Here is a 27,906-nt window from a genome sequence, read left to right as displayed (position 1 = left end):
AGGTCATTGTCATCAGAAATACAAAACAGAAGAGCAATAAACTCACAGTATATAAAGGTGCAAGAATGATTTTTTCAACAGCTACATACAGAAATGAGAAGCATCAAAAAAGCCTGAATATGGTATTCTGCACTTTCAGAAGCTGCTCTAGAAGAACCAGTGACTTGGTTGTTTTGAAATGAAAAAGGGGATGTGATATGTGCATTATTTTTATCAGGAAAAATTTTCACACACAGTTAACTCTTATGATGAAATGGGAGTCCCAAATTAGTTTGCATAACAGCCAAGAGCGAGCTCCTTCCAACCAAACCAGGTACAAGATACAGCAAATGCAACTCCAGTTTTGCATAGACTTATTTACGTTTAATGCTAAAATCAACAGTCCTCCTTAGTTACAATCGACAGTGTAAAGAGACCTTAACAGAAACATGAGTTAAACATTCACTTCAAGACTCCTTTCCATTGCCAGTAGCATGTAAGCAGTATAAGAAAGACTGCAGTCTGTGAGAAAAGAAGTTAGGCACATGTCTGTATCTTTTGGGGACCCAAGTATTTATACGTTCAGACTTCTTCAGTATCAGAACCGAATACAATAGACTTCATAAAGTAGTTGCAGACTATAGGAGGAGATCTATGCTCTGCAAGGTTATTCAATTAATATTTTCAATCAATGACAAATTGGAGTTACACAGCCGTGCACAAACAGCATGCAATTCAATACAGAAACTTCAGAATCATTTGGGTTAATTTATAAACTTACAGACCAAAGCAAAACTGGAACTGGAAACTAGAATTCTGCCTTTCAGAATTTTTTTAATTGCATTTTATTTGCTACTGAAAGGAATGCATTCTGTTTCACTAAGAAACTGGCCTTTAACAATCTAGAACCATGGTTTCTAGATACAGCTGTGTAGTTTGAATTTTGCTGTAATAATTCAACCTGATTATTTCTACTAATTGGAAAGAAACAAATCAAAATACCTGCCTTAATGAACTGTGCCATGGAATATGGACTTTAAATTGTGTGAAAGGAAGATACTTATTCTTCACCAGGCTGTTTTTTTCTTCTGTGTCCAGGTAGGTTGTTGAACCTGTGTTGTATTTAACGATTATTCCACTTGAATGATGTGTGTTTCATCTTATAAGTAGAATGGGGCAGGGAAAGACCCTTTGAAACATGACAGAGATCACTGGCTCACCACATGATGAAGAATTTGAGATGCATTAAGAGACTTTCCTAGCACATAACAATGATTTGCATTATATGAATACCTGCTATGCCAAGAAATCAGGTGGTCTGTCAACCTCATAAACTTGAATACATATTGAAAGAAATCATGTTACAGGTTGGGGGTTTTTTTAGGTTTTTTTTTTTTTTCCCCCACATTTTCATTCAATTTAAGACAACTGAAACCTTCTGCCATATTGTGGGCTAAGAACGTGGCGAAATTTGAATTTCAACAACCCTGTCTGTCTCATCCTATATTTCCAACGTTTTTTAAGCTATGAGGGTAAATGCCCACAAACAACTTTAATCATGATTTCTAGAATTCCAATTGTCTCCATTATCAAAATGAGAATGATTTGTAATTATCATGTAGTCCAATATTATACATTTTATGTTTGACAGCCTCCAGTCTGGCAACAATGCTCGATTCTGCTGCAACACACTGGCTTTTTTCTCTTTCATAGCCTAGTGGCATGAGCACCGCACTTTTGCTTTTGAGTGAGTTGTCTCAAAAACATAGATTTGAGTACTAATTACAATGGTCAGGACACTCAGGCTTTCACCGAAGAGAAGTTTAAATGCAGGGAGTTTATTTAATAACATCTGGCAGACTGTGGACCTTGTGAGGACAAAAGAGGATCTTGAAATAGGAGGATATCAAAACTAGATTTTGGCAATATAGAAGATGTATTGTCCATGTAGTTCTGTCGTAAGCTTTAAAAATACTCTTATTAAATAAGTTTTTCCTTCCTTAAGACCAGATAATACATGAAGCCAGTAAGAGTCCAGGGGTCAGAATCTTCTTCAATTCTTAGTTATTCTCTATGAGCTTTTTTTTTTGGCTTTTCTTCATAAGATTCTCCATACTCATTCACTCTGCTCTTATCCACAGGATAAAGCCTGACAGAAAAAACAAATGAGTAGTTACAATATTGTCTGATACCTGAAGGAATTATGCAGTTCTGTGCCACTTAATTTTAAAAGTGAATTTCTTTCTCAGCATAGCCTCTATTCCCGTTTGTGGCAAACCGCCCAACAGTATTAAAGATTAGGTGCAGACACATCAGCTTCTTCACATTAAGACTTAACCAGTTGTCTCATACCAGGGCCTCTTAAGAGATGTATGAGCTCCTCTAAATCTTGGCTGGAGTAATTCTCAAGCAGACAAGGATACCTGTCAAACTTAAACCCAGCACCCAACCACTGGCTGAGAAGTTGTTGAGCTCTTATCTTCTAGAAAAATACCTGGGAAGGGGATCTATTTTATTACACTTCTGTGTGATCGTAGAAACTCAAACCTGAAGTCCACATTTAGTATTAATGGTTAATTAATCCATATAGTGTGGTATAACGAGAACTTGGCCTAAAATTCTTGTTTGCTCCACATATAAATATTTATTCTTAGGAACAAGAATACGCTTTCTGTAGCTTCACTTACAAACAATATTTCAATGATTACTGCATATAGCCTTCTTCCCCATCTGCTTTTAGTTAGTTGAAGAATCTGAAACTCACCAGACACTTGACTTACAAGAGAATCTGATAACTCGTGTTTGGAAACTAGATAAAGAGGAAAGCAGAGCAGGGCTTTTTCCTCATCAGAAAACATCCTTCGCTAGTGCCTTGCAGAGCAGCTTGGGAAGCATGCCTCAGATCCTGAGCGTATGTAGACATGTAGGCCCTCAGCAATGGGTTTGTGAATACAAGCTTAAGAATTGCTCTCCTTCACCTTACTTCAGGTCTCAAGTTAATTTTTCTGGTAACTTTCAAATGCAAAACTATCTGCTGAAAGGGATGAGTGCTGTTTTGGGAAGGGAGAAGAGGCAACTGACAAAAACTCTGAGTGCTGAGAGAAGAGGAATTTCTTGTTTACTCTCTTAGCATGCTAAAAAGGGTCCAGGGTTACTGTCAGTTACGAGAAAGCACCTTTGCTCCCCATTTGTATTGAGATCTCCTTTTCAGGATCTCCTACTCATCATTCCCTTCACTAGGCATATACACAACTACCATTATCCAGACCCTACTATATATTACTATAGTATAAAAATTCTTTTTGAAGTCTATCCCAAATGATTTTATAGTTCTTTATAGCAATAAGAGTGCAACCACCCACAGCACTGTAAAAACTTTGACAAGTATTAAAGAAAGGCATACCATCTTTGGTAAAGATAGACCAGGAACACCACATCATCTCTAAAGCACGCCAGCCTGTGAGATGTTGGCATAGTGATGATAAAAGCAAATATATCATCAATAAAGGTGTTGAATGCCTACAAATGAACAAAAATTTTACTTCAGTTGGCTGTGAAGAAAGGAAGTCATCTGTCATACAGAACTGCAGGAAACAGGCTTCCTAGAACTGTATTTTTCAGTAGGAACACAGACTACTTCCATATTTATAACAATACCCAAGGGTTTTGCTGAAAAACTAATTAATGCAAACTTTAAAGTGCCTTTTTAAAACAAAGACCATACTGTCTACTACAGATCACACTATCACAGTTACAAGCAAAAATCATCCATTCTTTATTTGAAACATAATTTTCTACACCACTCAACTAGGCCTACTATAGGTTCTGTTTCTGAAGCAATAATAAAGTATTTCCTCACTACTTTTTCCTGAGAGAGAAAGTTTAAATTCCCAGACATCCACTGATGCAGACAGGCTGCAAGCATGCAAAGGCAACAATATTTTGTCAGAGAAGATAAAGAAAGTAAACAGAAAGGCAGCTCCTCTTGATCTGGCTCTAGCCTAAAGGGAGGACTATAAATCAACTCTTACAGTGCACCAGCTCTAGTACTCATATGGTGCAATAAACTGTTTCAGCTCACTAAAGACAGCAGGAAACAAATCCAGCAAAGAATATTCATTGTTGAGTGAACAAACTGAGTCAGTATCATGGCTTCTCCTTTCAATATTTAGCCAGTTGTACATTAATCCATACCATAAGGGGGAAAATTATGTATTCTTTAAGCAAAGAAGGACTCACTCTTCAAAATGAACCAATGTTTATACGATGAAACAAAACATCAGTAGGAAATGCGGGTGTTGGGCAGGATAGAGTTCTGATTAATTACAACAGGAAAACTCTTTCCAGCAAGTCAAAACAAATCCATCAATCCAAAGTGATCAAAGAACATGGACAGCACTTCTCAAGCCTGTGCAAAGGTTTGTCATGGAACAACACCAACAAAAAAAAGCCTTGGCAAGTTGGAAAAGGCAGCCTTTCCAAGTCAACACCCAAGTGCATGATTCTACAGCGATGAAAGGAAGAAAAAGCTCCATCCTTCAGGCATGGAGGCAGTCCTCATAAGCCACTGAAACTGAATGCATCGAGGTAGCCCATCTAATAGTATTTAACTAGCTAGTTTTCTGCCGAGATTATCTCATTTGAAGGTACCCCTTAGAAAACTATAAAGGGCATAAACGTAAAGACTACAGAAACTGTAAAGTTAACCTTTGTTTTTGCCAAGGTCTTCCAAAACAGGAGAGTTCAAATTAAGGAAAAAATCCAAAAGCTCCCTAAACCAACAGTCACAGATAAGACCTCAGACTGTTCTTTTCACTCTTCAAAGTGCAGAAGAGAGCAAACAACTTCAGATATCTGCCAGGAAAAAGTAAATTACCCCTTCCAAAGCCCAGTAAGTTAAACACAATTGAAAGCACCATATGCTTCTTTCTACGTACACACAAGCCTTTGTGGCTTGTGGGTAGCTTCTGGCATCTTAACAGGAACCATAAATGCTGTGTAAGAAAAGGCTATTCAGCAAGAGAATTCTACTGCTTTAAAGGTTACTTGCTTTGATACTCGCCCTCTGTTGTCTCTTTAACTGTTGATGTCTCTGCTCAGTTATTGTATTTTGTGGTTGAAGTGAAATTACTTCACCAATATACCTCTTACTCCCCTCTATTAAGAAACATGCTGATTTGCCTAGTACATGTCAGAAACACTACATAGTGGGTTTTCTTTTTATTTTTTACTATATTTCCGTATCAAACACTGTTTAGTTGCTATTCTGCTAGCAGCTATATTTCAATCTGTTTTCTTAGATGCTCCCGATTCCTTAAAAATATTAAGGCAGCAGAACGTTGGGCTATTGCTGTAGGCTCAAATGGAAAAGCTATGAAAGGCACTTCAAATTTTTGAGATTTTAGTTCTTTTGTCCCAGATCACCTGTTCAGAATTGCACACTGTGTCTTGAGCAGTTTTTAACAGTTTCTTTTGAAGTACTGATGTTCTGGAGACTTGTAATACATCAGCACAAAGGAAAAATAAATGAAAGCATTTATGAGCGGAAGCAGAAGAATAAAAGGGCAAGTGTTGATGGCATCAAGGTCTTGATGATCCCAACACATCCAGCCAGGGTTTCTCAGGACACAATGACTAGGGAAGCAAAGGACACTACAGAAACCCTAATGACTCAGAGAGGCAGAAAAAGATGGAGTCAAAACACTGTCAGCTCTTTAGGGGTACAAGAACAAAACTAGCATGTACTTGCTGACTGAGGAAGAACATAGGAGATACAGGAACTCAGCAGTGGGTATCCCTTGTCCTCCATATCAGCGCAAAGAATCCTGACTGGGATACTTGGGTACATCCATCTTGGTGCTTGAATATTCTACAAACCACTCGGACAGACAGTGGGTGCTCATGGGTATGCAGGTATCAAAGGGTTAGTAAGGTGATTTTGTTTTGAAATAAACTCATCTTCCCCTCCTCCAAGGTCTGGTGCTCAGCTCTGCTACCGCACTGCATTATTTCCTACAAGGGCAGTCTAGGCAGTGGGGACATGCAGCCACCCCTCTTCTGCCATGTGACAACCCACCACACATTGGTCACTGCACTGCCCAGCAGCTCCTCATTACCACCCCAGCACAGAACAGTGTGTACGTTACTTCAGTCTTTGGCAGCTCCTGAAAGCTGCCAAAATAAGGTCTCCTGGTGGTCCTATCTGTTTCTTAAGAACTATCCTTTGTTAATATAATCTCACTCCAACTGAAATAACGCATTAAATTGAACTGATTAATTTATAGGCAAGACCAACACTTACACCCACACAAGACAGTTGACAATATAAAAACCAGTATTACCATCAAAACTAGGATACAAGTATTCTCCGTATGTGGAAGTCATTATGAAAAATGGAAATCAATGTTTCTTTTTTTTTTTTTCCAAAGGACAGTTTCAAACAAGTCTAGTTCTTAAAGAAAAAAAGCACTGTCAGCCTTAGCTAAATATTACTAAGCTGTTTTTTGCAGAAGATTATTTCCAAAATGACTGAACCAATCTTTAAATTAGAGCTTTACTTACTTTGTATGTGAAAGCCTTCCATGGCAAGTGTGCAACAGATTTCATCTAGGAAAGAAAAAAAAACCAGGTTGTAATAAAGTCTGGAAGAAGAGACAAGAAAAGTAGTTTTTATCACTTTTCAACCTTACCTTGTAGTTTACAAACAGCTGGGGCAGCATAAACAGGAATCCAAAAGCATACACTCCTGAAGATAAAATATAGAAAACTTACAGACAAATGCACAACAGAAGTACATCACACAACTATACTTTCACAATTACAGATTTACACTCATTTTCCTAAAGAGAGAAGGTACACCTAATCCTTTGCTCCCTTTGGGTTGATTCTTCTCCCTTTCTCAACCACTGTGATCATTTTGAAACCTACAGTCAAGTTATTGCTCTGTATTACAGCTGATGGTTGTTAATTTTCTACTTCAGAGTCTTAGTCTCCACTTGAAGATATATGAATAGGAAAAAAACCCCAACCCCCTCCCCCAAACCCCCAAAAACAACGTAAGAAGTGACTCACCATTGACAAAACTGTTAATCAACCAGGAGTACCAGCTACAAACAGAAGACAGTCCGGTTATTTTGTCACCTCATTCAAAAATAGATACCTGTAATGCATCCTCTACATGACTGCATGCTGACTACGCAAGAATTGGCTATGTTGTGAATTACTTAATGCAAGAACTAAGTAACTCGCATCTACCTTTGATTAGGAAAGGCTCCAGAGAAAGTAGTTCAAGTGAAGGATGCCTATCAGACCACACAAGAAGTTTGGAGAGATTTATCACCTGCTTTTATACTTTTTCAGAACATTCTAAGACTTCTGCACCCAAACTGACATCGTGCACCCAAACTGCACACTGAACCCTGACAGACTTTTAAGGATAACACTGTATTCTAAATACTAAAGAGACACTTAATATGGCACTGTAATGACTTCTCAAATTTCAAACAACAAATACCCTTCACAGCAAACTACTATAGTAAACACTTAAAAAGTTACTGCAAGGAATCTACATTTTTCCCTCCTTACACCAAATGTTGTTCAATGAATGTTCAATGGAGCATAATCTTAGCAACATAACAGATAGCAGTCAAATTCCATACTTCCACTTGCGATTATAAGAACAGCCAAGAACTGTGATGCTCAGGTTACATAATTTAAAATTAAACTTGCACTGCCATGTTAGTGACATGTTAATAGCAACACTGCAGCTGTAGGAGCACTTCACTAATCCACAAGCATCTAAAGAATGCATCAGAAAATGCCTGCAAGATTAAAAGATAATCCACTCTGGAGATTTTTATTCAGCCACGTTTTCTTACAGATTTAACAATAACAAAAATTCTACGATATGAACTGGGTTCACTCTCTTCAGCTAGAGCTCAGAGAACCCCTGGCGTACAGTATTCTGCAGTACTGAATAAACTCAAGAATTTTGGAGAAAAGCAGGATTTAAGTGCTGCATATTTTTTTAGCTCCTTTCTAAGACTAGAACCTTTTTAAAAGAAACTATTTTTCTAATAGCCCAGAACTGACCCAGTTTCTAGTACAAGTGCTACAGCTCGTGTACAGCAACAGTAGTTCTTTCTGATGTTATTTTAAGCTACTCTTTGCTCTCCCTCCCTTTCCTTCTGGGCCTAAAGACTATAAAAAGAACCCAAAAATATGTCTGCATGGCCGTCACCATGCTTACATTTGCAGATTTTTTTCTATAACCAAGTCTCACGGCTGCATACTTGTTTGCATGTCCCCAGTACAAAATGAACTAGATATTATTTTGAGTGAAAGTGGACAAGAGTTTCACCTTTTCATGAAATATTGAGTCTTCAGCTCTTGTGAAGGATCAGTATGTTGCAGTAAGTCCATAGCTCTAAAGGAATACAGTCCTTTCTTAAAAATACTTTTGGTCACTTGCCATCCCAGCTACCATATTTAAGAACAGAGGAACCTCTTGTTGGAGCAAATAATTCTGGGACAGTTTTTGCTTCTCTCTGTTATTGGACAGGTTCAACCACTGAACTCCTCTCATCTGTTTTGTCATCTTATCAGTTCTCTGAACATCAATGGCAGCTTTCTTCCTCCTCTTCTGACTGACAATTTATTCTGGTTCCTGGCTCCTGAATCAAACTAACTGATGTCCATAACCCATCACCTCCAATTAATTAATATACAAAAAAAAAGGGGAATGTTTCAATTCTATATAAGATCAGCTATAAATTTACAATACCTTTTGTATTTGACATTCAGCAAGGAGTAACCTGCACCTCCGATACACAGTGGATAGAGCAAATATGACAAGTATTTCATAGCCTAATAGACAAGGAAAATAGTTTGTTAGTTCACATTTTATGTACTGCAGACTTTTCATGGCATTATCAGGAAGACAGCCACATTTTTTTTTCCTCCTGAAAATCTCTTCCTATTCCTAAATGTCTGCTGTTATTTCCAGTATGCTTCCAATTCTAGAGAAGGTGGTGAAAATTCCATGCCCAATTCAGATAAGCAAGCACCTTAGAGCATAGGCACCGAGAGGTAGCACGAACATCAGAGCCTAAGAGTAGCTCTCTACTTAACACCAATGTTTCCACCAATATTCAACTCCTTTCAGAAATCAGAAAGCACATGAACATTCTTCCAGTCTAAATAATGAGTACAGATACCAATTTTCAAAGTTGAGAATGGTAACCCTGTAAGATATTTCTCTTCAGATAAGTAATTTGCAATTCTGCTTCTCAGAGAAATGTTTCAGCCAGGCTCAGCTAACAAAAAAACCTCTTTCACTGTTTCTTTTCATAACTTATCAGAATGAATCTTCACTATGTGATCATCCACATGATGATAATCCACTTGACAACTACGACAACACGGAAAATACACTTGTAGCAACAAAAAGAGTGAAACAAGTCATTCAGCAGGCTGCTCATATAGACTTTATAGATCAGAAGTCACAGGATTCCTTCCTACCTGGGTATCATACTCCTCAGTTTTCTTTTCGGAGTCATTGTATGTTCCAAACTGCAATACATAAAAAAGTATAATCAAGTCAGAACTGGAAGGAAAAGTACTTGCTATGCAACTCCCTAAGCAGAGATTTAAACTGCAAACTAAACTGCTTGGTCGTTAAGGTAGGTAACAGTTCAAAGCTTTTATAAAGCTTTTATACAAGAGTCATGCAAGTGTCCTGTGCAGCCTGCTGAACACAGGGTAGGCAAAAGTTTAATTTTTTCCCTTCACACAAAACACTCAGGAATTCTTTGCTTAGGAAAATGTTGTTGTGAGAGCAGAGTCAAGTCACTAAGAATTTGGCAGATACAGGAAACCATTATTAAAAACCATAACCATTTTCATGCGTGAAGAGGTCAGTTAGGGATTATCTCCACATCTCCAGAAATTGTAACTGCTTCAACAAAGTTCTTTGAATACTGACAAAGGAACAACCAGAGCTATCAGCCACTCAAGATGCATTGACTTCAAGCACCACAAAACTCAGTACTCTCTGTGAGGTAAACACTGAAGGTTCAACAACTGTTTCTCTTATGAACAAGAGAAACTTTCAATGTGGACTTGACTTTAAAAAGATAACACTCATATTAAAAAACCAAAAAAGTTCATTTCAATCACTGCTGCCACTGCCTCTCCTGCAAAGTCTCAGGCGTTAATTTTTGCCCAGAGGATTTATCAAAGACAGTCCTGTCCCCAGAATATGTCACCACATCTACTAGTTCCACAATGGAGAAGTTATACCTGCAGCTTCGTCGAAATTCAGTGTCTTATGTCAAATCCCAATGTCAGTTAAGAATGCTTTTCCAACACAGTGGCAGGAGCACACTCCCACCCACCTGTTAACATCTAGGACTGGCAGAGGGGTTCTGAAGTTTCTCACACCTTAATATAGCTTTTTCTTCTACAGAACTCAAACAAATTTGTAAGTTTGAAAATGCTTATCTAGCTTTTGGATTAAGCTATTTATAAAGAGAAGATATATATAGGAAACCTTTTAGGTTTGGTTTTTTTTTTCATCTTCATTTCACTAAAAGCCAAGTTGCACATTAATCTGGAAACAGATGGACAACTCAAGAATGTAATAACGAACAGGCCAATGTCTACTATACCTGAATTCTGGGCCTCAAGCCTTGCCACTTGATTGTCATTTTCAAAGCCTTCTTCACTTTCCAGAGCTGTGATAAGTGAAAACAAAATGTGCACATAAAAGATTATCCAAAGGAATGTCTTATGCAGCATTTAAACAATTCGAATCAAGACCCCAGAACGTCTACTTTAAGCATCCATTGCATAAAGCAGCAACAGCCAGATTGCAGTACACTGTCTGTGTCTCTTCAAACCAAATGCTCTGTCACCGGATAAGTACAACACTGGGAGCCTGCACTATTAAGACTCAGCCGATGCACTTCAAGTGCAATAATGTAGTCCTTCCAGGATACCTGGATTGCAGTGCTTACGTGGGGACTGCTGCTCTCAGCACCAGCATGCACCCCAGGCCAGGCATTCTCCAGTAACCACCTGCCAAGCAAGTTTTCATGTACCTCTGAGGTCAGCTGGGGTCTGCAAGATGAAGGTGTCCCAGAACTCTCAACAGTGATTAAGCGGGCACCTACAGGGTCATTACATTTCAGTAGTGGGCTACAAGCAAAAGTCGGTGAATTCACTGATTCACTGTAAGTCTGGCTACTTACTGTACAGCTGTAACAGCTTGACCCTAATGTAGCCGAAGGCTCAGTTCTGTACCCACCCACATGAGTACTCATGTACCCATCTATACAGATTCAACAACTTAGACAATGCAGTAAGCACACCAGGAGAGCTATGCTCCATGAAGCTTTTTGTGGACAAGGTTTGTTTAACTTTAGATACACCAATGTTCTCTTCTCACTCATCATATATTCCAAACAAAAAAGGGAATATGGTAAAGATGATCCTTTCCTGTCATCTTTGACGTAAGTGAAAAAATTACTGTTACAGAAGCAATGTCACTATTAGTACTACATGAGAAACAGGACTTAAGAACAAGTTGTGAAAAAGCTCTTCCCAGCAGACACATTCCCTTGAGATCTATGGTCCATATGTTCATTTTCACCTTGAGACAACCATGTTATCTCACCATCACTCGAGAGGAGAGAATGTTACTTCAACAGAATCTACAGAACATTTCCCTTCAGTTTAAGGGTCCCACACAGTGTTCCTATATAATCTTTTCAACCCAGTTCCCTCAGCCTGCAATCCAAAAGCAACATACTGGAAAATAAGGTGCATAAGAAAGATGATAAGAGCCAAACAGTCATAGGAACCACGGATCTCAGCGAGATCTATTTAACAGATCTTTGGGCAGCTTGAAGAACAATCTCAGACAGGCATAATCACCAAATGAGATCTGAACCTCACCAGACTTAAAAATCTCAACCTACTGAAAAATAATGTTACAGTCAATGAAATGGTACTATTTAGGACACCGCTCTTCATAGTTTTCACAAAAGCTTAATCTCTCTTATACAATAAACTGAAACTTAAGGATCACTTTGTGACTTTGCATTCAACTATTTAATCACTAACTACAAATTCTGAGCTGTTTTGTTTCCACAGGGATAATCTACAACTATAACAGATGTGTATTTGAAAATTCCATGTGAAAGCCCTGAACTTATTTTAAATACAGAGAAGTAGATCTGCAAGCACTGCTAGATAGAGAGATCTCCCCTTCCTACTACTGCTGACTTGGTGCTTTACTACACATCAAGCAGGCTTCTAAGCAGTACCTGCAGCCCACTGACTGAACATGTTGTTCTGGAATAATGAAGACAGCCAGCAGTCTCCTGCTTCTCCAGGCACCTCAGACGCAGCTGGAGAGAACGCTGCAGACCTGCAGCAGTGCCTGATGGCACACAGCCTGCTCTTTGACAAATGTTTCCATGAAGGCTTCTAGACATGGTTATACATGCCTGGTCAAGATGCCTATCAGATAATGCGATAGGAAGGAACTTCAGCATAGTTTTCTGTTTGGTTACCACAATACCAGCTGGATCATCCCAGAGAAAAATGATACTTCCAGTTTAGTTATAAAGGGATACAATCTCCACCACCACTGAAAGCCAGTTAAACAATGGTGCAGACAGCATACTACAGCAGTATTTTACCAGTAGCTAGTTTAGCATTCTTATGGAAATTGCTGCAAATACTGGTATTTGGTTCTATAGCTTTAAGAACTCACCTCAATCACTGCACCAATGCCTGCTGGGATCAGTACCAATAAACTTGTTTGTTCATCCAAAAGGAAGAGAAATATTACCACAGTACTAAAGCACCGCCAAAGCACTAGAGAGAAACAATGAAAATTAAAGGCTTATTAATATTTAAATGAACAGCTGAGATAACAGAATTTTGTTGGCCTATTTACTACAATTCCACCTTGCACAGTTTAAGCATAAACTTCTATATATACCTTGATACATCGAGTGGTCCTAGAAACAGCCAGTGATCTACATAACTGCAGCCAAATAAGGAACAAAGGTATTTTATGAAATCTTTATCACAAAAGATGAAATGGGAATATTTAAGGAAAGTGCTGTACTGCAGCAATTCAGCAATATATCAGTACTACTCCGAACTATGTTCATGAATCTTGTCTCAAGGAAGCTGAGAGGCTGTGAGGTAATGTAATGTCAGCCTTTGAAACTCATGCAACTAACAATGCTTGTAAATGTTAAAAACTATATTTTGGGGTTATTTTTCAGGTTTTGCAAAACCTTGCATGCTTTTAAGTGTCTACCAACTAATTCTTAGATTCAAATATCTATCTCCCAGAGCAAGGACAGAAAGAGAGAAGAGCTACAAGACACTCGGACATCAACAATTACGCTGTACCATTCCAGAGCAATAGCCTATGACACTTCTCCCTCAGGGCAAGAAAGAAATACAGGCAGAAAGGTGACAAAGGCTTGCTTAAGAGAGGAAGGAATCATCAATTAACTGGAGACCAAAGACTGATCCTTTGGTAGTAAGGTTAAAAAACCCCTTTGTCACTCAGTCTCCAATTTGACTTTACTCACTTTTCGCTTTGAATTTTTACTAACTTTTTGGCATACGTATGCCAACAGCAGTGCAAATGCCTTGCAAAAACAAGTGCACTGTGATAAAGATGATAAGCGGATTCTCCACGAGAAAACCACGTTGCTGTTCATCATAATTTAGAATGCCAATTTGTTTTTCCTGATATTGATATTCCTCACATGTTTCAATCAGTCTGTAAATCTGATCGAATTAGGGATAGATTAAGAGGTCAAAAGACTCCTGGTTTATGATTCTGGTTTATAATCAGAATGGAAAAATCTATTAGAAAACCAAGCAGTATCAGTACAATAAACAAGGCTGGGAAGTGGCATGTTAAACCTCCAGTGTCCAGGGCTGGCTACTACCTTCATCTGTCCCCAGGAAGGCTTGGCGGACTATCAGACTACTATGTTTCTCTCATCTGTCCTACACCCACGTCAACTCAACCCTCCCATGCTCTTCCACCTGAGGACCTTCTACTGCTCCTATTTATGTAAAAGCCCAAATCAAACAACAGTGTTACACTACAGCATTTTCCCTCCCTCAAATATTCTGGAACCTGTAGTTATCTACATGGGACTTGCAGGACAGCATTACCCATGACAGCACACTCTCTCCACTCACAGGACTTTTTCTGGTCCTCATTCTTTTCTCAAAGTATTTTCCTGTTCCTTCAGCAAGGGAAATAAGGCAACTGACCTAATACTAAACTAATTCTCAACTGCAAGACAGTCAAACCTTGGAAGTGACACAAGCACCTAAGAGGAGGTGATACTTGAGCACAATGCTAACAAAGGCAGAACCATTCTGTTTTCATAAACAAAAACATCTTATTTTACCATCTTGGCGAATCTGCAAAGTGTCAACTTAAAGCAAGACTTAAAACACAAAGTACGTATCACACAGCACATGATTTCACATTCTAGCCCATACCTGCTTTTGTAGACATCCCAATCATGCTCCTCTTTTTCTTCCAAAAACTGATATCATTTTTGAATGCAAGGAAATCAAAGAGAAGCTGCAAATAGCAAGAAACATACTCATTTGCTTGAAATATGCCCTTACTAGAGACTGCCAGCTGAACTGTTAAAAATGCATTTAAGATGGAATTCAAGAAAAACCATTCAAAAAAGGTTTAGAGGCTTCAGAAATAAAAATCCAGCATAATGAATAAAAGCTAAATAGAAAAACTCTTTTAGAAGCCCAAGCTCTAAAAGCAGTGCAAAATGACAGGATAAATTCCAAATACTGGAGTACTAGCACTGCGTTGTGCTGATCTAAATTTCTCCAGGGATTAGAAATCAGACTCAACTCCTGCTGTTGGTGTCCCTGCTATGCCACTGCAGTAGTAAACCTTGGATAACTGAAGGAAAGTTGAACCTATGTTGACAGGTATATTAATTCTAGGGGCTTTAGTTCAACTATAACTAAGAAAAGAGTTAAATGTTTTATATTTCAGTCAAGATTGTTAGTTTCTATCTAGTTATCTCAAGTTTCTGTCTTACTTGAGATTTTTGTATTAATTTTGTACTGGAAATACAGCTGACTTGCACCAGAAACCACTTCCATTACTCTACTGAAATTACTATTTCCTAGAACAGTTGTAATTTCTAATAACAAAGTTTCTCCACTTACATGGAATGCTGCTACGAAGAATGTCAAAGCCAGAAAGTACAGGTTAGTATCAACAAAAATTCCTTTTACTTCATCTGCATCCTTTTCTGAAAACCCTAAGAGAAAAACACCAAATAATTATAGAAGAAGTACCAGACAGTTAATTGCTATTATGCTAGAGTCAAGTATGAAAGAAATCCTATGTCACCTGCCTATGTTCTGTTAAGGAAACATAAATCTAAAACATGATGGCAGCTTTATTGATAAAACCCAAGTCTATCTGTATCTTGGTGAATTATTTGGCTTGCCTTAAGCAAAACCCATCAGTTACAAGTAGACTGATGTGCCTTTAACATGTTTTAAGAATTTTAAGGATTTAAGCATCATTAAAATAATACAGCACAGCAGCTTTTAAGATCTCTTGGCCTGAAAAGAAGTTCAATTACTGTCTGAAGAGCTTAGAAAGAGAGGATTGGAAAGAATCCTATATTCATATACATCAACACCAGTTCAAATACAATGTAGTTCCTTACTCTGGCATAAAGAAGCTAACTACGGTCTAGTGAGAGAAAGCTAAGTCAGCAAAGATAACCCTGAAAATAAGATGCAGATTTTTAAGGATGATGATTAGACTCACAAGAAACAGTGGAACAGACATTTAAAGACAGTAAAAGCTTGGCTATGCCATCACCAACATAGAGCATATTAAGTTCAATGTAAAAGTGTACACTTGCTCCACTGCATTTAAGCGAAACACAGAATTCAATAGTTTCATGCATGTGAAGCCGCCAGTTTATCTGAATTACCTTATAAATTTGTAGCTGAGCCAAAGTGAGAGGCCAGCCACTTCTGAAGGGTCAGAAGCAGTTATGATCAGAACCAAGATTCCTTCTTCATGCTAACCTTGAGCCCACAGACTTTGCTGTGGCTGCCTGTATTTCACTGAAGGTTTATGTCTACAGTGACCAGCTGTTTTATAGCTTATAGCAAAGCGTATGTAACACCAATCCAGCTTTTCTGTTCCGTGGATGACACGGGAAACCCATGGTGAAAATTCTCTCCTCTATTTTTGTCTCTGATGCTTTTACAGTAGTGCTACCCAAATAAAATTTATTTTTTTAAATGGTTAATTCACCCCTGTATTTCCTACCACATGTCAACATTTTACTTGCATCTTTACCTTCAGGTAAAACAACCTAAGACTTGTTGCATTAAACCTTTTCATCAGCTAACCAGAAGAAAGTTAAGTGTCATGTATGTACTTACAAGAAAACTATTGAGGGGTTGTTTGGGGTTTTTTTGCCTATACTCATTAAATAAAAAACATACCAAATTGTTGGAGAGAGTACACAGCATCCTGCATGTGGATCCAAAATCGGAGTTTTCCAAGAGATATTTTATCATATGACACTGTAAGAGGTAGCTCTGTTGTTGAACGATTTATAACCTGGATTTCAAAAGATATAGTTTCATTTTTAATAGAAGAAAAATGGCAACAATTATTTCCATTCATTGTTGCAAAGTGATTATATCACGCGGATTGAAGTACACAATTTTAAGATGTCACTTTGGTTTCTGACAGGGAGTAAGATCTAAGACTTCTGTACTGTGCTTGAAGTCTTTAGGGTTTTTTTTTTTCCCAAGAAATGTTAAATTAGCTGTTTATTCTGTTCAAGTTCTTATAGCAACCTCACTGTTACTGTATACAAATGCCTCTGAGATGTTTACATAACATTACCTCTGCTCAAGTGGGAAAAGTGTGCTCAAAGAAATTCTCCCTTTTGACAGTTCTTCTCTGAACATGTAAGCTAAGATTACCTAAGATAGAAGATTAAAAAAAGAAAAATCACATCCCAAAGGCCACAGTTGGAACCTTACTAAATTGAGGCTGGTTTTGAGAGAAACTGAAGTTACAATTCAGATCAAAACAAAAGGTGGGGAAGCAAGATGACGCTACTTGCTCGGATTGGTGAAAGAACCACAGCTAAAGCTAAGCAAGCTACCCTGCTTATGAACTTGTGGATATGGGGTGTCACAGAAATCTTCCTTTCTGCTCTAAGAGAAATAAAATTCACCGAGTTCTACTGTATCATCTACACTTCAGTGATGATGAGAACTACCTGGCATCCCCTTAAGCTGGGGGGTTAGAATTTTAAATTGCCTCAGCTCCTGCATGATAGTTAACTGTCTCTTAAAAAGGTTTAAAACAAGCAAAAGAAAATTGTCCTCACAGATGTCAGAATTCTCTGCAACTACCTAGGTACAAGCTCAGGCAGTATGTTCTAAACTTGCAAGGACAGCTGAAGACTACAGGCAGGCAGGCAGGTACTCTTTGCAACACTTCAATATCTGTCACTGCCAGCTCCTGACTACTACCCAATCATAATTCCCACCTCAGAACTGCTACTCTACACCAGATCTGTTTCTACAGTAATTACTTAGCTGACACCTATGTGAGACGAATGGGCTGCTTCTGATTTTTATGTTACAGAACACAATTTTAGCCTCTTTGTTTATCAGTCAGGTGTGAAGTGGGGCTTACGTTCACTCTCCCATTCACGCTTTCCTCCAGTAAGGACAAACAATTCTCAACCTCACCACTCTTGAGACCCTGAGAGCTTTTCAGACAGTGGTAGAATATGTACACATGCAAGGGAGAAAAAGGGAAGCTGAGAAAGTTTTATAAATACAGCAGGAAGAAAGCTTGAGAAACTAGAATGGTGCCAGGGATCACTGAACTCTGAAAAAAAGGAAAAACAAACCAACCAGAGTGAAACCAGCAAGGTTAGAAATGAGGACAGAGAATGCTGGCAAGATTCTACAGCTGTTTACCAAAAGCTACATAAACATCTTCCAGGCTTCTCCTTTTTAAAGGATGCCTGTAATCAGCCCATCCCCATTCCAATTTCTCAGCCTATCAAAGACAGCAGTACCATTTCTGAGAGTGAAGGAAAATACATTTTATCTGTGCAGAACAGACAGGAAACAAAAATTTTGCAAAGGCATGGGTAAATAGCAAGTGCTCTCTATACAGACAAAGCACTACTAAGGAGTTAGGGGCAGCGTAGGGACAAAATGAGATTTCAATACAAGACAGAGATAGGAATTCTTCAACACAAAAATCAAATTAAATGAAGATAGAAAGATTAGAAGAACAAAGTCTTTCTCAGTGAACAATTAAAAGTCCACAAGTCTGCCTCACAACTTAGTTGAGTGTAATGGTTGCAAAGCCTTTGAAAACTAGGACGTTGCCAAACCTCTACAATACAACCTACGCTTGAAGTATGGCCTCAGAACACCACATATTACTTCTAGCACTCTATCAGTACTACAAAACAGTGTGTAAACAAAGCAAGTTCAGTGATACGAATTTTAAAGTTTTCTTTTTATTACATCAGAACCATGTACAATCCACTCACCCCCAACACTGGCAAGAACAATTAAGAACATGAGGAACAGACAACCTCTATACTACAGTACTTACCACAGAAGACCTACGTCTTTGTCAAAGTAATAGCCACTTCAAAATATACACAGCCTAGCACAAGCCGGGAAAATGCATCTTCAGCTCCACGACTGTAGGTCGGGCATATCAGAGTTCATGCTCCGACTTACAGCCAAATGCTGACCTTGCTCCACAAAAGCTCTATCACCTTCCCTTATTCTTTCCTGCTCTTCACTTACCCCTCACTATCTCACAATATCCATACTATTAGACCCCTCTTTCTGTAGGGCTTGAGAGCAGTTTGGGAGGTCACTACTGAGAAGTCACGTAAGCCAGTGCTGAAGCATAAATTTGCTAGCATTGATGGAACAGTCTTTGCAGCACTTCTCAGGATCTGTAACAACTTTAAGGCAGTGAGTTACAATAGCATTAACCGTGGCATGCATGACAACTGCAGGGATGTTATTAAGAACATGAGAATGCTGAGTTTATTTGTAAACAGGGTACATGCCCAGTTAGAAGCTCATATGAATGTACTGAACTGAATGAGCTGTGGCAAAAAACTTAAAACAAAGGACAATGACCGTTGATAAAAACATCACAAAAGCATATCTAAAGGAATACTGGACAAAAATATCTGCTACTAAGATTTGTAACAAATGCTCGGGAGTTTATTTTGCCAAACAACATTGGGGTGGAGGGGATACAAGTTCTTAAAGAAGATTCTCCCCAACCCCCAACACTAAGTAACAAATTCTTTTGTCTGAGCTAAAGTTAATAAATTGGAAAGTCAATTTAGAAGGTCTACAGGAAGTTTACATCTACCAAGGCTCCCATCTAGAAGATACTGAATCCAGACATACTCATTTAACAGTTTTGAGACATTCCCCAAGACTTCTGTTCTCAGAAATTCTGCTAAATTCCAGTCAGTGCAACTGAGAACTGCAGGGCTTAACTAAGAACTGCTAAGATGACCATGATTTAGATGCAGGGGATTGCCATGTGTAACTTGTAGTAAAGGAACTGCATGATTTCCCACAAGAGAAGAGCTGGAAAAAACCTGAATACAGAAAACTCTATTTAAATGTATAAAACACACTATTTTTTTAACTGCAGGGGTGACTGAAAACTCACCTCAGGTTGCCCAGAGAGGCTATGGCATCTCCATCCTTGGGCATATATCCAAAACCCAACTGAAGACGGTGCCGAACAGCCTGCTCTAGATGACCCTACCCTGAGCCGGGGCACTGGACTAGCAGCCTCCAGAAATCTCATCCACATCATCCTTCTGTAATTCCATTATTGAAGTTTCTAAGTCCTGATTTGTTTGAGCGCACAAAATCACTGAATGTACTGCAACACCAAGCCTTCAGGTGCTCACGTTACTCTAACATGATAGAGAACACCACAGAAAATTTAACTACGAATGACTTTTTTGGAGATAAGAGAATAGTTACTGATTTATCTCAGTGTAGTGCCAGTATAAGCTGTGTTCAGTAAGCTCAGAAGATACCAGAAGCCACTCTGGGATGCTGACACAACTTCTTCAGCTCAGGGAGTCAAATTGCTCATGAGACTGCTCCCACCACAGCTGGTGCTGCAGTGATGTCCTCTACATTCACCCAAAAGGCAGAAGCAATGGAATCTAAGTATCTTTTGGTGGAATAGAAGGGAGCGTTTGGCAGATACTTCTGCCAGAGGGGAGTCTCAAAACCCAGATCCAGTCTCTGTAGTTACCAGTTGACCACATTAACTTAAACAGTCGTTTTCTAGAAAACTTCTGTGAATTTATACTTTTTCATTATTGCAAAAAACCTATGACAAAATCTTAATTAAAACAACATCGAATATTACTGTTAAAACTGTTAAATGTAATTAAAGGTATGCTATTACTCACCATCAAATCTTTCACTCTGTTGCTTAGCTGATCAATAAATAATATTGGAAGGTAATGCACTGTCTTCCCCAACTGAACCCTAGGATGTTTAAACATGGATTTTATGACTGTAGTGATCTAAAAAGAAAACTACTTTTATTCAAATTAGCACTCATTCATTACTTTCAGCTCTACCCATGTAGATATTTCCCACCATCTTTTCAGGCACAGTTTCTTTTAACACCCAGCAACAAAGAAGCCACTGGCCTAGAGTCTTTCATTGAGAAATGTCTGTAGTAAAAAAGTTAGGCAGGTCATATTTCTCCTTTTACAAAAAGTTTGCTTTTACTCTTCTGTAGAAAGACAGAATAAGCAAAAAAAAAAAAAAGGACAAATGAAATTGGTTGTGATGATGCTGAAGCTGTTGCATGACCAAGAGTAAAGGAAATTAAAAAGCTTGTTAAAGAGAAATGTGCTGAAGTTTACTACCATATATTTCTATCCTTTGTCTCAAGTATCCCTCTCCTACTGCAACAATGACAATTCCTCACCATCTCCCGGATGCCTGTGCACCCCCAGAAACATCCATCAGGTCAGCAACAGCATGTGCTCTTGCTAGCATGGGACTAGGAACTCGATAGCACAGGAGGGCTAGATACTCCTGCTGCACAAGGAGCAGAAATGTCTGCCTTCTCAACAGAACTCTTCTTTGGATTGCTCTATCACCTCACCAACCTGCATGATAATAATAGAAACTTCACAGCCCTTGGTTCCTCTACAAAATTGACCCCTGGAAAGTTATTTAGAAAATGATGACCTATATGCAATTGCTTTGTCAGTATCTAAGAAAAGTATTTAGCCTAATGCCCCCAGAGAGACTAATTCTTAAAGTTCTTCACTAGAAAGGCAGTTATCGACTCTGTGATGTTCTCACTAAAAGTCTATGGAACTGGCATAATGGAGCTTTTTAAAGCCTGAAAGTTGAATTTTAGTTGTTGACAAAAGAAAGAAATCTCTGTGCATGGTAAAAGACTGGATACTAAATATACAATGGGCAACAGTAATACAGAAAAGTACTACATCAAGGCTCAGAAATACTGCTTGGTTAGTTAACTGAAGAGGTTCAGATATCTGTATAGTAACTACAATTGAAGCTACTGCTAGTGGAATTGCAGCAGGCTATTTCACATCCAAACTATTTCCAGCATAATGCAATGACAAAACAGCACTCATGCCTATACAAACATGACCAGAAAAAAGTACCCTTGTTCATTAACCCCAGCTCAACCCATTCTTGTTATGGGCCTATCTTATGAGTTACTATGTTTATCTATTCTGGCTGGGAAGCTATCCCAGAACACCAGGATCTGCTGATTAAGCAACTGCTTCTGGCTTTAACAGGATATTTGTAGAGAAAGACATCAACATTCAGCAGCACAAGCCAACACAGCACCATTTATATGGTTAACACTGGAAGTAATTTAAGCAAGCTGTGAACAGAAGCTACTGCCTGCACTTAGTGACCTAAAAACCTACCCTCGCTTTTTAGTATTTACTTGAGAAGATAGCATAACGTAGGAACACACACTGTCAAAGTAAAATAAAGCCAATCATAAAGGGAGAAGATAGATGTCACAGGAGAACAGCTGTGCCTTTTCAGCACTTGCAGTTTGTAGAGTTACTTTGCAGGTGAAGGATAACTAGAAAGACCAAGGGACACTTAATTGCTTTAAAGGCCAGAAGTATGATTTGAGAACAAGGGGGTGAAGTCAATGAAGTCTGCTTTTTTACTTGTTTACATTTTACCTGTATCTTTGTAGTTCTATTTGTCTTACTATGATAGCTCCATAAAAAAAGTATTCTGATCTCTGAGCTGCCCAGCAACAAGATACCTCCAATAAGGTTTTCTAGTCCATAATATATTACTAATTGTCACTACTGAAATGCAAGCATTAAGAGTACCTGTTCTTGTCTTCCAAGTGCCAATTTAAACACAAATTTACTACTAAGAGAGGCCAGAGAGGATTTTGTAAGAAATATGCAGTATGTTTATAATAACAAACCTAGTGAAATGAAGTCAAACACTTACATCTTCATGTAACGGTGAACATCAGCAGGGAGGGATGATCCATCAAACACAAAATCTTCTGCCATGATGTTTAAGGTTAATCTTGACCTCCAGTGAGAGACAGGTTCATCTAGAGCGTTGGTCTGTTTTTCTGCTTCAATTTGCTTGAAAAATAGAATAAACATACATACTGCTAAGCGATACAGAAATTAGAATAGGATTATATTGTAACTCACAGAAATTGTGGAGTCATTAACTATATCATAAAACAGAAGCGCCACTATGAAACACTTCACCTTAATTTTGACCAGATCAAGTATTTTGCTCAAATACAGCAGAACGGGTTGTAAAGGCCCACCACAATCTAACACTGAAAATCTTTTGGTGCTCATTCATAGCCTTGTTCATCAACAATGAATATTCAGCTGATTAGTATCTCAGGAATGTGGATACTACTCAGAGAAAGTCACTTTGGAAGGACTGTAGGGTAATTAGATATTACTTTAAAAGAGGCAAAATGACATGAATGATCAGGCATATTAATTTTGGGGAGTAAAAGTATCAGACCATTTGTTCTGAACTTCTGAGTTTCCAAAGGCAAGTGCTGAAACTAAGTATGGCTTTAGCTTTCAGGAGATGCTTATCCCCAAGCCATTCTGCTTGCTTTCCTTTGGATGAACACCAACTGTTCTGACTTTTAGTGTTGTTCTGTAGCCTCAGCTAATTTTCAACTTTATTCTGACAGGATTCAGAAACACCACTCGTGGCTACAGGTATATTTCTGATTCCAAAGAAGAACAGAGTGAAATTCTCAAGCTCCACTTAATATGAGACACAAAAGCCATTCACAAGTATTTAATTAAATAAGACTATACATTTCACACCCCCAATGAGTAATCATAGCATTTGTCAAAGGATACTATCTTATTTTCTGGAAAAGTAAGAAAATCCTAAAGAAAAAGCAGCACTTTGACATTAGTCACTCACCAATATCAAACTCAGGTTCATATCTCTGTTTTATAAAAGCAAAGCATATTATTTCACATGAATCCAGTTCACTATAAAAAGCAGCATCTCACTGTTACAGAACAATACAGTATTTCTACAGAAAGCAATGAATCATTAAAGAAGTAATTAATGTTAACTAGCAAAGTGTTTTAATAGCAGCCAATGTTATAGAGAGCTTTACCTCTATTGTGCTGAGTGCTCTACCGTTTGCATACAAGCTGATAATCAAGAAGAGGAGTATGGGTTTTTTTCCTAATATCATTACTGCCGTGAAGATGCAAGCACAGCAAATGCTAACGCTAGAAGTGTCTATATACGAAATTCTTTCTTTGCAATTGTTCATCTATAGATGGGAAAAAACCACCTACCTGTGTGGCTGATTCTCCAGTGAGCAAATTAATCTCTTCTGGTTTAGGGACCATGTATGTGGTCAGAGGGCTTACTATATGCACCTGCTTACCATCATGCCAAGGCAAAACGCCAGAATGATGAAGAAATATATATGCATATAATGTACCATTATTTCGGGTTTTCTTTGGTACAGAGACATTCACTGTCCTAAAATACAAAATAAATACGTTATGAGATGACATAGCATATACTGAAATATTTATCTGTTACATGTAAGGATCACTGAAGATGTTCCAGAGGCAAGCAAAAAAAGGTTGAGAACATACCAGAAAAAGGAAGACATTTGACTTGCCTGGCACAGAACAATTAGGGCGAATATGCCATAATGAGCCATGGCTGGATGATATCAACTTATATACTCCAGTATGTATCAATATTTGCATTTCCAAAGTTATACTATTATCTTCAGATAGTGTAATCTTTGTCCAATTCATACTTTCATTGCCCTAACAACACAGGACTGTATCACCAGTTCTTTTTGTTGTTTTCCCCTGCCAATAGGTCATAGGGCCAAAATTACCACAGCACTTGTAGAAAACAGCCTTCCATGTGTCGAATACGTATCACAGATCGTATACATGATACAAAGTTTAAAAAGAAAATCACAAAGTTTTGCTAAGCACTTTGCATTAATATCTTCTCAGCTATGGCATGCCAAGCCAGAACTCTAGACTGGACCCCCATGAAGTCACTCCCCTTGTGTTAGCCAAGACATCACTCTATTGGCAACCTTGCATATTGCCTCCCCTATTCCTGCGAATTTGCTGGGCTTGTTTTGCTCTGAATACTTTCAATGGCTTAGCAGACTATGTCAGTAAAACAGCTTTTATATTTTCAAGTCTGACAAAGTTTAATATGACCTAAACTGCAGATCATGTTCTTCAATTATAGAAAATGCAGAATGTGAAAGAACCTGGGAGAAAGACTCTGTGACAAGAGAGTCAAGAATAAGGCGACTATTTTAAACAAAACAAGAAACCAAACCAAAAGTGAGGCAGCAAATATGAAGCACAAAACCAGTAGTTCTAATCATTTTAACTGTATAGAGGCAGTGTTATACTCAGAAATTTGTATAAGGGCACAATCTTATTCCATCTCAGCACCAACATCCCTTCAGAAGATCTTGAAACCCAAACCTAACAGAAAACAAAGGTTTACTTCTATGGTTATCAGCACTGAAACAGTTACAGAAAAGCATGTTGCTAAAACACAAGGAAAAGAGAACACTGTTTGACTTCTAAGTTCTATTTCAGGTCTGAAGCCAGAGCTATCAAGAACAAAACAGTGTGTATGTAGCAGACTGGCTACACATGTTATTAGAGGAAAGTCTAAAGCGTTTCCAGGTTCCCGGCACTTTGACTTAGATTTTCACAATGGAAAGTCATTTTTACTATTATAAGCAAAGCACATTTTTTGTAAAACGTTTGTGTCTCTGGCTGAAACAGCTCACTGCTCCAAAGTAACCAACACTTCAGTTCAGCACATCACACGTACATTACTGACCTAGCACAGCTAGTGAGATGGATGTTTGGAGAGGAATCTGAAAATTAACATAGATGACACAGGACAGCATTCAAGACTTGTAAAATCTACAGGACAGAAACAAGCATTTCTGTATTTACCAGTATAGCTTTGGTTTGCAAGCTTGGTTTCTTGCAACTACGAGATGATTTCAGTGTGAGAAAAATTTGTTTAGGGGCCTATCCCTCAGTGCCAGGTGAACTTCCCACATCGTTTCCATCACTCTACCAATGCTTAAGGCATTAAATATTCTAGAACATTTAATTAAAGGGAAAAATACTGTTTTTATTAACAGCACCACTTCGTCCTCAACTCTAAGGCTGAAATCCAGCTAACACCTTTCCTGCCTTAACATGGCAAATATGGGTATTACTTTATGAAACAAGTGGGAACTGAATAGCCTGTACAGCATGCAAAAATAGCTTTTACCCCTCCTCCCCCCAAAAAATGCAAAAACAACTCTACTCATTCAACAGTCTACCTTGCTTTATGCACACTCAGTATGTACTCTAACTACCAGTTAGAACACATACTTCAGAATTAAACAAAGATCTCGGAGTTTGGATACCTACCTTTCGAATTTGGACTCAATATCAAAATCCTCCACGTTCAAAACCAGATCTATATCACTCTCAGCACCAATGTTTGATCGTGTGGTAGTGTACACGCTTAGCTGAAATCAAAACACAGCACAGAGAAATCAGAGCATGGAAATGTTGAATTCATGCACTGGTGCACTTAGAATATGGATCTTCACCATTTCCCCAGTCACATGATGGCTACATACACTGGGAAAGAAAAAAAAAATGTACTCAAAAAGACTGTAACACAGCTTCCTGCTATCCCTTCCTTCCTTTTGGCAGCAGGAACACATTGTAACACAGCCACTGAACGTATTCTAACAGGATGACCTAGAATCACAGAATGGTTTGAGCTGAAAGGGACCTTAAAGCCCATCAGATCCAACCCCCTGCCATGGGCAGGGACACCTTCCGCTAGATCGGATTCTTGAAGTTGAAATCAAAGCTCTCTACGGAAGCCGAGCCATTTCTGCAGCAAGGCTGCTCCACTTAGTGCATGTACCAGCAAATACACGAAACAAACACACAGAAACACGCTTCCATCCCGCTCGTGCTTCAGCCACGGGCGTTACCCACAGGGCAGGGCAGGGCAGGGCACTGCGCTCCCCGCTTTCTGCTCCCCTTCACCCCTCGACAGCCGCGGCACTCGGGGGTCGGACCCACGTGTGACCGCAGCTGTCAGCCGAGTCACGCCGCGCTTCCCGCACCCGCGAGCGGGTACGGAGGAGACAGCCCCGGGCAGGCACCGCCGCTCCTGCCCTCCCACAGCGGGACTGGGGCCCGGGCTGCGCTGAGGGGTCAGGGCCCATCGCGGGCTCCGGCCGCCTCCCTCAGCGGCGGGGTCTGCTCCCACCCCCGCCGCTCAACCCACTGCCCGCCGCGCTGCGCTCACCTGCAGCTTGGGCCTCCGCGCCAGGTAGGGCCACACGCAGCCTGCCGCGCCGCCCCCCCCCACCGCCGCCGCCGCCGCGGGGCAGGGCCGCGTGTAGACGATGCCGTACATGACCCAGCACGTGTGCGCCACGTACACGGCGAACACCCCCACCACCAGGCTGGTGAACGAGCTGCGGCTCAGCATGGCGGCGGCCGCGCCCCCCCCGCCCCGCTCCGCTGGGGATCAGCCGGGCCGCCCCGCCGCCACCGCCGCCGGTCGCGCATCCCACACGCACACAACCGCCACGCCCCGGCCGCCCGCCCGCTCGTCACTTCCGCCGCGCGCGGGAGGAAGCGCCGACCCGCCGCGTAGCAACCGGCTGCGGGAGCGCCCCTCGCCCCGCGGGAGGCGGCAGCGCCCGCCGCTAGGGGGCGCGCGGGGCAGGCGCTGGCGGCGGCGGCCGGTTTGTGTGACAGGAGAGTGCCCTTGGGGCACGGGCACGGTGCAACGGTGTGTGAGAGCAGCGGGGCGGAACCAGCCTTACAGCTCATCCCGCTCCAACCCCTGCCACGGGCAGGGACACCCTCACTAGACCAGGTTGCTCCAAGCCCCATCCAACCTGGCCTTGAACACTGCCAGGGATGGGGCAGACACAGCTTCTCTGGGCACCCTGTGCCAGTGCCTCAGCACCCTCACAGGGAAGAATTTCTTCCTCATGTCTCATCTCAATCACCCCTCTGTCAGTTTAAAGCCATTTCCCCTTGTCCTGTCCCTACAGGCACTTGTCAAAAGCCCCTCTCCAGATTTCTTGTAGGCCCCCTTTAGGTACTGGAAGGCTGCTGTAAGGTCTCCCCAGAGCCTTCTCTTCTCCAGACAGAACAGCCCCAGCTCTCTTGAGCCTGTCACCATAGG

General features: G+C 39.9%; 2 protein-coding genes across 2 annotated transcripts in view; both read right to left on the bottom strand.

The window, feature by feature from the left end:
• CLPTM1L (CLPTM1 like) lies at positions 1-27,304 on the bottom strand. The gene is made up of 17 exons (XM_030512606.1): positions 27,013-27,304; positions 26,112-26,212; positions 23,976-24,165; positions 22,621-22,763; positions 20,553-20,631; positions 16,540-16,657; positions 15,232-15,326; positions 14,530-14,614; positions 12,758-12,861; positions 10,647-10,712; positions 9,499-9,549; positions 8,762-8,844; positions 7,051-7,085; positions 6,669-6,724; positions 6,541-6,585; positions 3,383-3,498; positions 1-2,128 (listed from the first exon to the last, which is right to left on the bottom strand). The coding sequence occupies exons 1-17, from the start codon at positions 27,196-27,198 to the stop codon at positions 2,044-2,046; spliced, it is 1,638 nt and encodes a 545-aa protein (XP_030368466.1). The 5' UTR covers positions 27,199-27,304; the 3' UTR covers positions 1-2,043.
• LPCAT1 (lysophosphatidylcholine acyltransferase 1) overlaps positions 16,664-27,906 on the bottom strand; it is an 81,140-nt gene continuing 69,897 nt past the window's right edge. The window contains exon 15 of the transcript XR_003995123.1: positions 16,664-20,008. The gene's annotated coding sequence lies outside the window, so the exon portion shown is untranslated. The remainder of the gene's footprint in view (positions 20,009-27,906) is intronic.

Source organism: Strigops habroptila, chromosome 1 (assembly GCF_004027225.2).
Source record: "Strigops habroptila isolate Jane chromosome 1, bStrHab1.2.pri, whole genome shotgun sequence".
Taxonomy (NCBI): domain Eukaryota; kingdom Metazoa; phylum Chordata; class Aves; order Psittaciformes; family Psittacidae; genus Strigops; species Strigops habroptila.
The sequence above is the reverse complement of the archived record's forward strand: the minus strand, read 5'-3'. Positions and strand labels throughout refer to the sequence as shown.